The following is a 16,371-nucleotide window of genomic DNA, read 5'->3' as shown; positions in this document are numbered from 1 at the left end:
CGAGAGAGAGAGAGAGAGAGAGTGTCCGAGAGGGAGAGAGAGAGAGAGAGTGTCCGAGAGGGAGAGAGAGAGAGAGAGTGTCCGAGAGAGAGAGAGAGAGTGTCCGAGAGAGAGTGTCCGAGAGAGAGAGAGAGAGAGAGTGTGTCCGAGAGAGAGAGAGAGAGAGAGTGTCCGAGAGAGAGAGAGAGAGTGTCCGAGAGAGAGAGAGTGTCCGAGAGAGAGTGTCCGAGAGAGAGAGAGAGAGTGTCCGAGAGAGAGAGAGAGAGAGTGTCCGAGAGAGAGAGAGAGAGAGAGAGTGTCCGAGAGAGAGAGAGAGAGTGTCCGAGAGAGAGAGAGAGTGTCCGAGAGAGAGAGAGTGTCCGAGAGAGAGAGAGTGTCCGAGAGAGAGAGGGAGAGCGAGTGCGCGAGAGAGGGAGAGCGAGTGCGCGAGAGAGGGAGAGCGAGTGCGCGAGAGAGGGAGAGCGAGTGCGCGAGAGAGGGAGAGCGAGTGCGCGAGAGAGGGAGAGCGAGTGCGCGAGAGAGGGAGAGCGAGTGCGCGAGAGAGGGAGAGCGAGAGAGGGAGAGCGAGAGAGGGAGAGCGAGAGAGGGAGAGCGAGAGAGGGAGAGCGAGAGAGGGAGAGCGAGAGAGGGAGAGCGAGAGAGGGAGAGCGAGAGCGCGAGAGAGGGAGAGCGAGAGCGCGAGAGAGGGAGAGCGAGAGCGCGAGAGAGGGAGAGCGAGAGCGCGAGAGAGGGAGAGCGAGTGCGGGAGAGGGAGAGCGAGTACGCGAGAGAGGGAGAGGGAGAGCGAGTGCGCGAGAGAGGGAGAGGGAGAGCGAGTGCCGAGAGAGGGAGAGGGAGAGCGAGTGCGCGAGAGAGGGAGAGGGAGTGGGAGTGCGCGAGAGGGAGTGGGAGTGCGCGAGAGGGAGTGGGAGTGCGCGAGAGGGAGTGGGAGTGCGCGAGAGGGAGTGGGAGTGCGCGAGAGGGAGAGGGAGTGCGCGAGAGGGAGAGGGAGTGCGGGAGAGGGAGTGCGGGAGAGGGAGTGCGCGAGAGGGAGTGCGCGAGAGGGAGAGGGAGTGCGCGAGAGGGAGAGGGAGTGCGCGAGAGGGAGAGGGAGTGCGCGAGAGGGAGAGGGAGTGCGCGAGAGGGAGAGGGAGTGCGCGAGAGGGAGAGGGAGTGCGCGAGAGGGAGAGGGAGTGCGCGAGAGGGAGAGGGAGTGCGCGAGAGGGAGAGGGAGTGCGCGAGAGGGAGAGGGAGTGCGCGAGAGGGAGAGGGAGTGCGCGAGAGGGAGAGGGAGTGCGCGAGAGGGAGAGGGAGAGGGAGTGCGCGAGAGGGAGAGGGTGAGGGAGTGCGCGAGAGGGAGAGGGAGTGCGCGAGAGGGAGAGGGAGTGCGCGAGAGGGAGTGCGCGAGAGGGAGAGGGAGTGCGCGAGAGGGAGAGGGAGTGCGCGAGAGGGAGAGGGAGTGCGCGCGAGGGAGAGGGAGAGGGGGTGCGCGAGAGGGAGAGGGAGTGCGCGGGAGGGAGAGGGAGTGCGCGAGAGGGAGAGGGAGAGGGAGTGCGCGAGAGGGAGAGGGAGTGCGCGAGAGGGAGAGGGAGAGGGAGTGCGCGAGAGGGAGAGGGAGTGCGCGAGAGGGAGAGGGAGTGCGCGAGAGGGAGAGGGAGTGCGCGAGAGGGAGAGGGAGTGCGCGAGAGGGAGAGGGAGTGCGCAAGAGGGAGAGGGAGAGGGAGTGCGCGAGAGGGAGAGGGAGTGCGAGTGCGCGAGAGGGAGAGGGAGAGCGAGTGCGCGAGAGGGAGAGGGAGAGCGAGTGCGCGAGAGGGAGAGGGAGAGCGAGTGCGCGAGAGGGAGAGGGAGAGCGAGTGCGCGAGAGGGAGAGGGAGAGCGAGTGCGCGAGAGGGAGAGGGAGAGCGAGTGCGCGAGAGGGAGAGGGAGAGCGAGTGCGCGAGAGGGAGAGGGAGAGCGAGTGCGCGAGAGGGAGAGGGAGAGCGAGTGCGCGAGAGGGAGAGAGGGTGGTATAGATGAGTACAGTGTAAGTGAGGTTGAACTGTGAGCTATAATCATTGAGCTATATTTGGTATGGAACACTCAAATACAAGACACGAGAGAAAGACTTGCATTTTCCATAGCGCCACCCCAGGGTGTCCCAATGTGCTTTTCAGCCAATGAAGTACATTTTGAAGAGTATTATTCACTGTTGTAATGTAGGAAATGTGACATCAACCTGTGCACAGCAAGCTCCCATACAAAGCAATGGAACAAATGACCAATTTAATTTGTTTTTAGATATTGGCTGAAGGATAAGAACGAGAACATAGAACATTACAGCACAGCACAGGCCCTTCGGCCCTCGATGTTGCGCCAATCTACACTATTCCAATATATTTATCCAATAACCATTTGAATGCTCTTAATGTTGACGAGTCCACTACTGCTGCAGGTAGGGCATTCCACGCCCTTACTACTCTCTGAGTAAAGAACCTACCTCTAACATCTGTCCTATATCTCTCACCCCTCAATTTAAAGCTATGTCCCCTCGTGCTCGCCAACACCATCCGAGGAAAAAGGCTCTCACTGTCTACCCTATCTAATCCTCTGATCATCTTGTATGCCTCTATTAAGTCACCACTTAACCTTCTTCTCTCTGACGAAAACAGCCTCAAGTCCCTCAGCCTTTCCTCATACGACCTTCCCACCATACCAGGCAACATCCTGGTAAATCTCCTCTGCACCCTTTCCAACACTTCCACATCTTTCCTATAATGCGGCGACCAGGAGCAGGAAGAGGCCATTCAGCCCCTCGAGCCTGTTCCGCTATTCAGTACAATCATGGCTGATCTTATCTCAGCTTCAAGGCTACTTTCCTGCCCCTTCTCCTTAACCCTTCAACCCATTACTAATTAAAAATCTAATTCTTCCTTAAATTTACTCAATGTCTCGGCATTCACTGCACGCTGGGGTAGTGAATTCCACAGAATTTTTATTTATTAGTCACAGGTAGGCTTCCATTAACACTGCAATGAAGTTACTGTGAAAATCCCCAAGTCGCCCCCCCCCGGCGCCTGTTCGGGTACACTGAGGGAGAATTTAGCACCTAACCAGCACATCTTTCGGACTGTGGGAGGAAACCCACTCAGACACGGGGAGAACGTGCAGACTCCGCACAGACAGTGACCCAAGCCGGGAATCAAACCCGGGTCCCTGGCGCCATGAGGCAGCGGTGCCAACCACTGTGCCACCGTGTCCGCCCCAGTTACACCTCAGAGAGCTGGCTGGCCCTCATGCACCATCGCCAGCCGACGATTATTAGATGTGTGACTGCAGTTTGAGGGTGCGGGCTATTCGACTGAAGGAGCATCACCGCATCACATTCAAATCTCACTTAAAAAATCCACACCTGTACATCGTTGAGCGATGGTTTGCATTGTGATTAAATAGCTGGCAATCTGGCTGATCCCCCCCTACACTCCCTCTCTACTGTGCAACGACACAGAGGCACAATCCAAGGCCCCAAAGGTTGAGATTAGAACCACCGAGAGCACTGTTGTAATTTGTTATCTGATATTTGCACCCCGAACCCAGGCGAACTGTGCAGTGATTAACCTCAGAAAGCTGCTCTGTGTCCAGGGTGGGCGCGTGGCGGGGTTTTTACTTCAGCCTTTTTTATTTTCCGGTCTCATTTCTCGACGTGTTGTCGCTTTAACCTGTTTCTTTCCTTGCAGCCATGGTCATCGCACTGACAGGTAACTCCAGTCTGTGTTGTGGCTGTGTAAGGTCTGACCCTGTGCTCAACTCAGTGAACTGGCTGAAGGTGGCAGCCTCGTGGAATATGTGGTCAACTGGTTCTTTCTGTTGATGTCGCGTGACCAGCCTTCCCTTCAGTTAATTTCCCTTGTTTGTATGTGTGTGTGCGCATTTATGTCTGTGTGAGTGTGTGCGTGTGTATTTATATGTGCCTGTGTGTCTGTGTGCTTGTGTGTGTGTGTGTATGTGGGTGTGCATGTGTGCATGCTTATGTATGTGTACATGGATCTGTGCATGCATGTGTGTGTATGCATATGCACGCATGTTGTATATGTGCTTCTGTGTATGTGCATGTGTGTGTATGGTGCTTGTGTATATATGTGTATATGTGCATGCGTGTCTGTGTGTGTATGTGTGCACATGTGCGTGTGAGTGTGTGTATGTGTGAGTGTGTGTTTGTGTGTGTGTGTGTGTGTGCATGTGCCTGAGTGAGTGTGCATGTAAGTGTGTGTGAAAGTGTGTGTGTGTGTGTTGGTCTGCGTGAGTGTGCGTGTGTCTGTGTGTGTGCGCGTGTGCGGCTGTGTGTGTGTCTCTGTGTGTGTAGGTGTGCGTGTACATGTGTTTGCGTGTATGTGTTTGCATGTGTGCATGTATGTGTGTTTGTACGTGTGTGCATTATGTGTGTTTGCGCGTGTACATGAGTTTGTGTATATGTGTGTTTGTGTGTGTTTGCGTGTGTGTTTGCGCGTGTGTGTTTGCGCGTGTGTGTTTGCGCGTGTGTGTTTGCGCGTGTGTGTTTGCGCGTGTGTGTTTGCGCGTGTGTGTTTGCGCGTGTGTGTTTGCGTGTGTGTGTTTGCGTGTGTGTGTTTGCGTGCGTGCGTGTGTTTGCGTGCGTGCGTGTGTGCGTGTGTTTGCGTGCGTGCGTGTGTTTGCGTGCGTGCGTGTGTTTGCGTGCGTGCGTGTGTTTGCGTGCGTGCGTGTGTTTGCGTGCGTGTGTTTGCGTGCGTGTGTTTGCGTGCGTGCGTGTGTTTGCGTGCGTGCGTGTGTTTGCGTGCGTGCGTGTGTGTGCGTGCGTGTGTGTGCGTGCGTGTGTGTGCGTGCGTGTGTGTGCGTGCGTGCGTGTGTGTGCGTGCGTGCGTGTGCGTGTGTGATGCATGTTAACTTTCATTGCATTTTGCTTTGAAGATTAACAAATTGGCAACTGAACCAGCTCGAAGCAAAGCCCAGCACAAATAAGGAAAGATTTGTCTTTCAGGATATCAGAAAGCACCTTCCAGACAATAAAGTATGTTTGAAGTGTTGGCCACTGATGTATTGTTCCAACCACGTCAGCGAATTTACACCAGGACGGCAATACAAAATGCCTGAATAATCTCTTTAGTGATGGGGAGTAAGGGTGAGCTTCTTCAAAGGCGTGCCATTGGGATCATTGACCTCACAGAGCAGACAGGGCCTCAGTTTAATACCTCATCGGAAAGACGGCACCTCCAGCAGTGCGGCACGCCTTCAGCACTGCACAGGAAGTATCAGCCCAGGCGTGGTTCTCGAGTCTCTTGTCAGGGCTGCGCTGTGATGCCTGGGCAGTGGCAAACAGTGTCAGCGGAACACCGCTGAACTCTTCAGGGAAGGGGGAAGATACTTTATGATCCAAAAATGGGCACGGTGGCACAGTGGGTTAGCACTGCTGCCTCACAGCGCCAGGGACCCGGGTTCGATTCCCGGCTCGGGTCACTGTCTGTGTGGAGTTTACACGTTCTCCCCGTGTCTGCGTGGGTTTCCTCCGGGTGCTCCGGTTTCCTCCCACAGTCTGAAAGACGTGCGGGTTAGGGTGCATTGGTTGTGCTAAATTCTTCCTCAGTGTACCCGAACAGGAGTGTGGGGTCTAGGGGATTTTCACAGTAACTTCATTGCAGTGTTAATGTAAGCCTACATGTGACAATAAGCATATACATACGCTGCCGCTTACATGCCTTTCAACACTTCATTCTGGCAGGCCTTCCCCCAAAGGAGACTACATGGAGTCCCAGGTTCTACCCAACTCAAATTTGTCACAGATTTTGGGAGGTCTTGTGGCGCAGTGGGCAGTGTCCCTACCTCTGGGCCAGCGGCACTGGGTTCAAGTCCCAATTCAGGACTTAATGGTCATGGAAGTGTATTCATAATCTGGCCAGACAGGCCGATGATCATAGAATCATACAGTGCAGAAGAGGCCTTTCGGCCCCTTGGGTCCGCACTGACACATCAGAAACACCTGACCTCCCACCTAATCCCATCTGCCAGTACTTGGCCCATAGCCCTGAATGTTATGATGCGCCAAGTGCTCATCCAGATACTTTTTAAAGGATGTGAGGCATCCCGCCTCCACCACCCTCCCAGGCAGCGCATTCCAGACCATCACCACCCTCTGGGTAAGAAAAGTCTTTCCTCACATCCCCCTAAACCTCCTGCCTCTCACCTTGAACCTATCTCCCCTCATGACTTGCCCTTCAACTAAGGGGAACAGCTGCTCCTTATCCATGTCCCTCATCATCTTGTACACCTCGATCAGGTCGCCCCTCAGTCTTCTCTGCTCCAGAGAAAACAACCCAAGCCTACCCAACCTCTCTTCATAACTTAAATGCTCCATCCCAGGCAGCATCCTGGTGAATCTCCTCTGCACCCCCTCCAGTGCAATCACATCCTTCCTATAATGTGGCGACCAGAACTGCACACAGTACTCCAGCTGTGGCCTCACCAAAGTTCTATACAACTCCAACACGACAGCCTTGCTTTTGTACCCTATCAGCCTGTGTCCCCAATAAGCCTGATGGCAGGCGGTAAGAGTGGGAGGGTTTCCTGGTGAGCCACACTGTGGAAGTCAATGGCAAACCACAGCAATGCTTTGCCAAGCGCAATCATGGACCCATCCAATGGACCACCGCCAACACCCTTTTAGGGCAATGAAGGAATAAGGTCATAAATTCCAAAACAAAGTGGGGGGGGGGGAGGGGTTCAAACGAGATCTTTGTTGGATTCAATGCTCCGTCTTTACAATGACTGGGTTGTGTTGCCAATTGGCTTTTCTTTCCAGTGTTTGGGGACATAGGTTCCCCCCTCCCCCCACTCCACCCCAACTCGCACAGGGGACAGGAATCCCTCCACCGCACTGTGTGTGTCTCTCCTCCGTAACGTGAGGAATCAGCCATCCTGAGGGAAGTCGCAAAATCGTTTTCCAAAGAGCTTTTACCAATTCACAACTGGCAAACAAGCAAAGCTTTGTCCGGAGATGTGTGCAGGCAGCCACTGGAGGGATTCCTACCCCATGATGCTGACTGTGTGTGTGTGTGCGCATGTGTGGGCGTTGCGTGTGGGCATTGCGTGTGCATGTTGCGTGTGTGTTTTTGCTCTTTTAAATGCTGAAACTCAGTCCCTTTCAGAGAAGTGGAAGGGAACATTGTCTCATTGACAGAGGTCGTGTGTCCTTCGTGAAATTAGTGGAATAAATTGGCTTGACTTAAGCTCAATAATATGTGAAAATTCTGCCATTTAAAGTCATAGGATAGTGAGACATAATTAAAGGTCTAATGGTCTCTTATTTAAAGGGAGAATCAGATTTTCTAACTTGATGGATGGCCACATCCCAAAATGAATGGCAAACCTGCCAAATCTCCCTCTATCATTTGGGTTTTTCATTCTGATATGGAGATTCTGACTAGGGCGGCACGGTGGCACAGTGGTTAGCACTGCTGCCTCACAGCGCCAGGGACCCGTGTTCGATTCCCCAGTTGGGTCACTGTCTGTGTGGAGTTTGCACGTTCTCCCTCCGTGTCTGCGTGGGTTTCCTCCGGGTGCTCCGGTTTCCTCCCATACTCCAGAGATGTGCCGGTTAGGTGGATTGGCCATGCTAAATTGCCCCTTCGTTAGGGTAAATGCATGGGGTTATGGGAATGGGGCTTGGTTGGGATTGTGGTCGGTGCAGACTCGATGGGCCGAATGGCCTCCTTCTGCACTGTAGGGATTCTGTGATTCTCTGCCGTCTTGTCCTCAAAACCAAGAAATGTATCGGAGTTTGAAATTTTGACTTGTGCTGATCAGAAGATTTGAAATATTCCCCTCATTACCACCTACTGCAGGGTCCATTTATTAATTTGAATAGATGAGGGACAGCACTTGGTACGAATCTTAAAATGGTTTTCTTTTATTGAATAAAACTTAAAAAACAATTAACAGGACAGAAGCGGGAAGAGAGCAACTCAGAGACTGGCTCATAGCCAGACCCCGTACAAAAACATATACTGATTTCAACTAAATCTGAGAACTCACCTGGATCTCGAACACAAACTGGACACACACACAGTTCCAAACTATATTTCAATTCTTTCGAAACATAGAACATAGAACAGTACAACACAGAACAGGCCCTTCGGCCCACGATGTTGTGCCGAGCTTTATCTGAAACCAAGATCAAGCTATCCCACTCCCTATCATCCTGCTGTGCTCCATGTGCCTATCCAATAACCGCTTAAATGTTCCTAAAGTGTCTGACTCCACTATCACTGCAGGCAGTCCATTCCACACCCCAACCACTCTCTGCGTAAAGAACCTACCTCCTGATATCCTTCCTGTATCTCCCACCACAAACCCTATAGTTATGCCTAGAAGCATAGAAACATAAACCTAGAAACATAGAAGATAGGAGCAGGAGGAGGCCCTTCGAGCCTGCTCCGCCATTCATCACCATCATGGCTGATCGTCCAACTCAATAGCCTAATCCTGCTTTCTCCCCATAACCTTTGACCCCGTTCGCCCCCAAGTGATTTGATTTGATTTGATTTATTATTGTCACATCTATTATGAAAAGTATTGTTAATAAGAACATAAGAACTAGGAGCAGGAGTAGGCCATCTGGCCCCTCGAGCCTGCTCCGCCATTCAATAAGATCATGGCTGATCTTTTTGTGGACTCAGCTCCACTTACCCGCCCGCTCACCATAACCCTTAATTCCTTCACTGTTCAAAAATTTATCTATCCTTGCCTTAAAGACATTCAACGAGGTAGCCTCAACTGCTTCACTGGGCAGGGAATTCCACAGATTCACAACCCTTTGTGTGAAGAAGTTCCTCCTCAACTCAGTCCTAAATCTGCTCCCGCTTATTTTGAGGCCATGCCCCCTAGTTCTAGTTTCACCCATCAGTGGAAACAACTTCCCTGCTTCTATCTTATCTATTCCTTTCATAATCTTATATGTTTCTATAAGATCTCCCCTCATTCTTCTGAATTCCAATGAGTATAGCCCCAATCTACTCAGTCTCTCCTCATAAGCCAACCCTCTCAACTCCGGAATCAACCTAGTGAATCTCCTCTGCACCCCCTCCAGTGCCAGTATATCCTTTCTCAAGTAAGGAGACCAAAACTGTACATAGTACTCCAGGTGTGGCCTCACCAGCACCTTATACAGCTGCAACATAACCTCCATGTTTTTAAACTCTATCCCTCCAGCAATAAAGGACAAAATTCCATTTGCCTTCTTAATTACCTGCTGTATAGCGTGTTTCTTGCACACTATACAGACAAAGCATACCGTTCATAGAGAAGGAAACAAGAAGGTGCAGAATGTAGTGTTACAGTCATAACTAGGGTATAGAGAATGATCAACTTATCACATGGTAGGTCCATTCAAAGTCTGATGGCAGCAGGGAAGAAGCTGTTTTTGAGTCAGTTGGCACGTGACCTCAGACTTCTGTATCTTTTCCCGACGGAAGAAGGTGGAAGAGAGAATGTCCGGGGGTGCGTGGGGTCCTTAATTATGCTGGCTGCTTTTCCGAGGCAGCGGGAAGTGTAGACAGAGTCAATGGGTGGGAGGCTGGTCTCCCATCTCGTTATCCGAATCTCGTGATTGCTATATCCAGCCGCCTCTTGAATACATTCAACGTTTTGGCATCAACTACTTCCTGTGGTAATGAATTCCACAGGCTCACCACTCTTTGGGTGAAGAATTGTCTCCTCATCTCCGTCCTAAATGGTCTACCCCGAATCCTCAGACTTTAAACCCTGGTTCTGGACTCCCCCCACCATCGGGAACATCCTCCCTGCATCTACCCCTGTCTAGTCCTGTTAGAATTTTATAAGTCTCTATGAGATCCCCCTTTATTCGTCCGAACTCCAGCGAAAACAATCCTAACCTAGTCAATTTCTCCTCGTACATCAGTCCCAGAATCTTGTTATTATAAATATCTTTTGCAATCTGTCTCTGTCTAGAAAAATAACAATTCTCGCAGCTGCCATTGTTTGCCTGAATTGTGTACCCTTCCGGAATGCAGTCAACTTTCAGCTAACCTTTAGCCTTCTGAGTTTTAAAATGTAGTCAAGTTAGCAGCATTAGTTAATCCCTGCAGTCCAGCATTTAAATGTAATTGCAAATGCAGAAATATCTCAAGATGAACTCTTTGCAGAGACTGAAGCAAGTAGGGCCAAGCACACACAGGATCTCTTACCTACGTTGGTTCATTGTGGAGGCACTGACCACTTCTACTTTTTTGTCCATTGATCCTTGTAAAACTAAGGCCAGACTGGCAACAGACGATCAAATAGCTATCAATAGCTGTCAAAAGGGTGAAAGGGTGCTGCAGCTTTAAGGCTTAAAGGGACCACACACACACACGCTGTTGTTCAGAATGTTTCCTACTTGTGTTTCCAGGGCAGATGGACGTCGATGGTCTCTTGCTTCCCTGCCATCCTCGGGGTATGGGACGAACACTCCCAGCTCCACTGTGTCTGTAAGTGCTATCTCTGTCAAGTTTGACCTTTGAACACTGGTTGGGAGCTGGAGGTGGTTGCTGCCATTGTTGTGTTGTGCCATTGGGCTGAGCCCCCCACACGACGGGGCTTTCGCTCAATCACAACAGCAGCAGTTTGCATTTATATGACGCCTTTAACAGAGTAAAATATCCCAAGGCACATTATCAACCTAAAGTGGGACTCTGAGCCACAGAAGGGGATGTTAGGGACAGGTGAGCCTTATAGCTTTGTAGTTTCCTTTACAATTAAGCAAAACATCCTGCGCTTTGTACTCCAGTGCCCCCCACCCTCACCCCTTGCCCTCTCCCCTCTCTCTCCTCGCTCCCTCCTCTCCTCCTCCCTCCCCTTCATTACCCCTCCCCCTCTCTCCCCCTCCCCTCTCTCCCCCTTTCCCCCTCCCCCCTCTCTCCTCTTCCCCCTCTCCCCCTCCTCTCCCCTCTCTTTCCCTTCCTCCTCCCTTCCCCTCTCTCCCCCCTCCCTCCCAACCTGTCCCCCCTTTACCTCCCCCTCCCCTCCCCATCCCCACTCCCTGCTCCCCTCTCTCCCCATCCCTCCCCCTCTTTTTCCATCTCTCCCTCTCCCTCCACCTCTCTCCCCTCTTCTTCTCCCCTCCACTCCCCCTCTCTCCCTCCCCCACTCCCTGCCCCCCCCTCTCTCCCCTCTCCCTCCCCGCTCCCTCCCCCCCACTCCCCTCTTTTTCTCCCCTCCATCCCCCTCTCTCCCTCCCCCCTCCCTGCCCCCCCTCTCCCTCCCCCCTCCCTGCCCCCCCTCTCCCTCCCCCCTCCCTGCCCCCCCTCTCCCTACCCCCTCCCTGCCCCCCCTCTCTCCCCTCTCCCTCCCCACTCCCTCTCCCCTCTCTCCCCTCTGCCCTCCACCTCCCCCTCCCTCTGTCTCCCCCTCCTAGTCCCTCCCCCAGCCCCCCTCCCTCCTCCCTCTCCCTAGACCCCCTCTCCCTCCCTCCGCTTGAGATATACACCACCAGCCATGTTGAAAGCTCTTTGCACATGTTTTAAATGATTTCTCCACATGGTTATTCGAAACCCTTCCATTCCTAGTTTCTCATCATTTGATACTCCAGTACGGGTGGCGCACTGCTGCCTCACAGCACCAGGGACCCGGGTTCGATTCCCAGCTTGGGTCACTGTCTGTGCAGAGTTTGCACATTCTCCCCGTGTCTGCGTGGGTTTCCTCCGGGTGCTCCGGTTTCCTCCCACACTCCAAAGATGTGCTGGTTAGGTTGATTGGCCATGCTAAATTGACACTTAGTGTCAGGGGGATTAAATGCATAGCGTTACGAGAATTGGGCCTGGGTGGGATTGTGGTTGGTGCAGACTCGATGGGCCAAATGGCCTCATTCTGCACTGTAGGGATTCTATGATTCAATGAATGAATCAGAGCTGAGAGTTTTAAACGAATATGACAGGTTGCAGGAATCTGGCTTGCCTTTTGTCGAGTTTGGAAGATTGATGGGCAATTTGATTGAGGTGTTCAAAATGTTGAAGATGTTACGACAGGGTAGATACACGGAAAGCATTCACTCTGACGGGGGGAATCAAGAGGGAGAGGAAAGTGTCTTACAAGGTTCAAAGAGCCAGGCTATAATGAAAATAATAAAAGATAATGAAGGGGCTGGATAGGGTAGAGGTGGAGAGATTCTTTCCACTTAGAAAGGAAACCAGAACTAGAGGGCACAGCCTCAAAATAAAGGGGGGTCAGTTTAGGACAGAGTTGAGGAGGAACTTCTCTCAGAGGGTGGTGAATCTCTGGAATTCTCTGCCCACGGAGGTGGTGGAGGCTACCTCGTTGAATATGTTTAAATCACGGATAGATGGATTCCTGATCGGTAAGGGAATTAGGGGTTATGGGGATCAGGCGGGTAAGTGGAACTGATCCACTTCAGATCAGCCATGACCTTATTGAATGGCGGGGCAGGCTCGAGGGGCTAGATGGCCTACTCCTGCTCCTATTTCTTATGTTCTTATGTTAGGAGGGAAAATCAGGGAGCACTTCTTCACACAAAGGGTATTAGAAATCTAAAATTTCCCCAGCCCTAGGCTGTGGCCAATTGGAGATTTCAGGAATAAAATTAATAGATTTTGTTGGATAAGGCTGTCATTTCCTTTGTTATTTTCTTTGTAATTTTCTTTGTTCTTTTAGGGGGTTTTTGTTCAGTTGGGCAGCATGAGCGGCACAAGCTTGGAGGGCAGAAGGGCCTGTTCCTGTGCTGTAATTTTCTTTGTTCTTTGTTCAAGGGTTTTGGATCTGAGGCATGTTATTGGATTTGAGATCCAGATGTGCGGGTTAGGTGGATTGGCCATGCTAAATTGCCCCTCAGTGTCAGGGGGATTAGCTAGGGTAAATGCATGGGGTTATGGGGATAGGGCCAGGGTGGGATTGTGGTCGGTGCAGACTCGATGGACCAAATGGCCTCCTTCTGTACTGCAGGGATTCTATGATTCTATGAGAGGCGGAAGAGGCTTGAGGGGTTGAGTGGCCTACTCCCGTTCCTATCCTGGATTGGGGGAGTCAAGGCGAAGGAATCCAAGGGTGGAATTTTACCGGCACGTCCGCCCGACGCTCGTACGGTCCGAGGCCAACGGAGAATGCCGTTCTCCGAGCCTCGCCGGAATTGGGGCCGGCGTGCCGCTAAAACTCCGGCCCAAGTGTCAACGTTCAGACTTAAACGTGATGGTTAAACGAGGGACAGGATTGGCCACCGGTGGCATCTTCCAGTCCCGCCGGTCTCTATGGCGTGTCCTATGGGAACCGTGGGGTGCTGCATCCTTGGTGGGACAGGAAAATCACGCCCAATGAGACTTGCGAAAGCGGACATCAGCATGAACCTTGGGAGAGGAAGGAACGTATTGCCGATTTTGCCTGATCTCTCACGCCTGTGTTTTTGTTGTTGGCTTTGACATCCTACAGTCGTCATGCTCGTCCCAGGAGAAACTTCACCAGCTGCCCTTCCAGCCCACAGTGGACGAGCTGCACTTCCTGTCCAAACACTTTGGCAGCACCGAGAGCATCACTGATGATGATGGAGGCCGACGCTCGCCAGCGATACGCCCGCGTTCTCGGAGTCTCAGGTCAGTACTCGCAGCCACCATTTTGGAATCTCCAGGAATGAACCGTGCGTCGTTTTGCCCATGAGTGTAGAGAGGGCGCCATTGGATATGTCACCCCCTTAAAACTTGCTCAGTAAGTAGCCTCACAACACCAGGTTAAAGTCCAACAGGTTTATTTGGTAGCACGAGCTTTCCGAAAGACCGGAAAATCCCGCCCAAGGTCAACGCACCTTTGCATGGTCCGCCCCTGCCCGCTATGATTCCCGTGACGGGAAAATTTTGCCCGGCATCTCTGACAGTGCAGCACTTCCTTAGTTCAGCACTGCAGTGTCAGTCTAACTGATCCAATATCATCTCCACCATGTGAGGATTTGCTACTCTCTAATTAAGGCCTCTCCTTATGTGCACTCAGGCCAGAGGGTGGTGTTGGAGAGTGTGCACATTATTCACCCAGCAATGAGCTTCCTCTTTCAGTGACCCCCCATGGGCTAAAGAAACATAGAAACATAGAAACATAGAAGATAGGAGCAGGAGGAGGCCATTCGGCCCTTCGAGCCTGCTCCGCCATTCATCACGATCATGGCTGATCGCTCAACTCAATAGTCTAATCCTGCTTTCTCCCCATAACCTTTGATCCCCAAATGCTATATCAAGCCGCCTCTTGAATACATTCAATGTTTTGGCATCAACTACTTCCTGTGGTAATGAATTCCACAGGCTCACCACTCTTTGGATGAAGAAATGTCTTCTCATCTCCGTCCTAAATGGTCTACCCTGAATCCTCAGATTGTGACCCCTGGTTCTGGACTCCCCCACCATCGGGAACATTCTCCCTGCATCTACCCTGTCCCTAGAGGTTTACAGCATGGAAACAGGCCCTTTGGCCCAACTTGTCCATGCCGCCCTTTTTTTTTATACCCCTAAGCTAATCCCAATTGCCCGCATTTGGCCCATATCCCTCTAAACCCATCTTACCCATGTAACTATCAAATTTTTAAAAGACAAAATTGTACCCGCCTCTACTATTGCCTCTGGCAGCTTGTTCCAGACACTCAGTACTCTCTGTGTGAAAAAATTGCCCCTCTGGACACTTTTGTATCTCTCCCCTCTCACCTTAAACCTATGCCCTCTAGTTTTAGACTCCCCTACCTTTGGGAAAAGATATTGATTATCTAGCTGATCTGTGCCCCTCATTATTTTATAGTCCTGTTAGAATTTTATAAGTCTCGATGAAATTCCCCCCCTCATTTGACTGAACTCCAGCAAAAACAATCAAAGGCAGAGTAAAGATTTCCTACACTAAATTGTGAGACCTATTGTAACTTTCTAATAATGCAATTTCCAGATCTAATGACACAGGTCTCTCTCTGATCAAGACTGTTAATCTAGCGTTAATGGTGGCTACCTTTGGACTGTGAGCCGTAAACATTAGAAAGTTTGTTGAGACCAACACAACTTAGGATCCACATAGCTGACAGCACGGACAGATGATGAGCTGCACTTTCCTGTTTGTAGGCCCACTTGTACTGGACCTCCAAAGTCAACTATTGGAGGAACACTGGGCAGGGAGGCCTGCACACTGCTGAAGGAAACTGGTTTATTCTCCATTAACTCATTAAAAAGGATAGAGCGTTTGGAGAGGTTTTATTTTCGAGATGCAATCCTCTGTATCCCAATTTTCCTGCATTCACTGGCCACCAGGAGATCCAATATAGGACCAGGAAAATTGATCCATTTCATCCCAGTAGTCTGGGCAGATTATGAACCTGGATCCCATAGGCACAAGGGTATTATAACATACAACTAGGGTTTAATGGGAGAGCCTCATGGTATTATCACTGGACTATTAATCCAGAAACTCAGCTAATGTTCTGGGACCCGGGTTCAAATCCCACCATGACAGGTGGTGGAATTTGAATTCAATAAAAAAAATCTGGAATTAAGAATCTACTGGAAACCATTGTCGGAAAAACCCATCTGGTTCACTAACGTTCTTTTAGGGAAGGAAATCTGCCGTCCTTACCCGGTCTGGCCTACATGTGACTCCAGAGCCACAGCAATGCGGTTGACTCTCAACTGCTCTCCAAGGGCAACTAGGGATGGGCAATAAATGCTGGCCCAGCCAACGATGCCCGTGTTCCACGAATGAATATAAGAAAAGATCTTCACTGTTGTGTGATTAGAGTGAATGGAAGGCTCTGGTGTCTGAACTCAGTGTTTACCCGCTTCAGGCGAGTAATGTAATGTGTTTCAGTCACTGTCAGCCTAGCTTGCTGGAAGATGTACTTGTGGTATCTATTTTCCAGGCAGCTCTCAGTCGCACACAAGTGGCAAGGTGGCATAGTGGTTACAAGTGGCACGGTGGCACACTGTTGCCTCGCAGTGCCAGGGACCCGGGTTCAATGCCAGCCTTGGGTGACTGTGTGGTGTTTGCGCATTCACCCCATGTTTATGTGGGTTCCCTCCGGGTGCTCTGGTTCCCTCCCACACTCCAAGGATGGTGGATTGGCCATGCTAAATTGTCCCTTAGTGTCCAAAGATATGCAGGTTAGGTAGATGGCCATGCTAAATTGTCCCTTAGTGTCCAAAGATATGCAGGTTAGGTAGATGGCCATGCTAAATTGTCCCTTAGTGTCCAAAGATATGCAGGTTAGGTAGATTGGCCTTGATAAATTGCCCCTTAGTGTCCAAAGATATGCAGGTTAGGTAGATTGGCCTTGATAAATTGCCCCTTAGTATCCAAATATGTGCAGGTTAGGTGGATTGGCCATGCTAACTTGCCCCTTAGTGTCAGGGGGACTAGCAGGGTAAATAT

General features: G+C 51.1%; 1 protein-coding gene across 1 annotated transcript in view; it reads left to right on the top strand.

The window, feature by feature from the left end:
• Window positions 1-16,371, top strand: part of LOC144507633 (microtubule-associated serine/threonine-protein kinase 1-like) — a 118,866-nt gene that overhangs the window by 4,048 nt on the left and 98,447 nt on the right. The window contains exons 2-6 of the mRNA XM_078234789.1: window positions 3,693-3,744; window positions 4,900-4,999; window positions 8,774-8,886; window positions 10,391-10,469; window positions 13,417-13,577. Coding sequence (XP_078090915.1) covers window positions 3,693-3,744; window positions 4,900-4,999; window positions 8,774-8,886; window positions 10,391-10,469; window positions 13,417-13,577 — 505 coding nt within the window. The remainder of the gene's footprint in view (window positions 1-3,692; window positions 3,745-4,899; window positions 5,000-8,773; window positions 8,887-10,390; window positions 10,470-13,416; window positions 13,578-16,371) is intronic.

Source organism: Mustelus asterias, chromosome 19, assembly GCF_964213995.1.
Source record: "Mustelus asterias chromosome 19, sMusAst1.hap1.1, whole genome shotgun sequence".
Taxonomy (NCBI): Eukaryota; Metazoa; Chordata; class Chondrichthyes; order Carcharhiniformes; family Triakidae; genus Mustelus; species Mustelus asterias.
The sequence above is the reverse complement of the archived record's forward strand: the minus strand, read 5'-3'. Positions and strand labels throughout refer to the sequence as shown.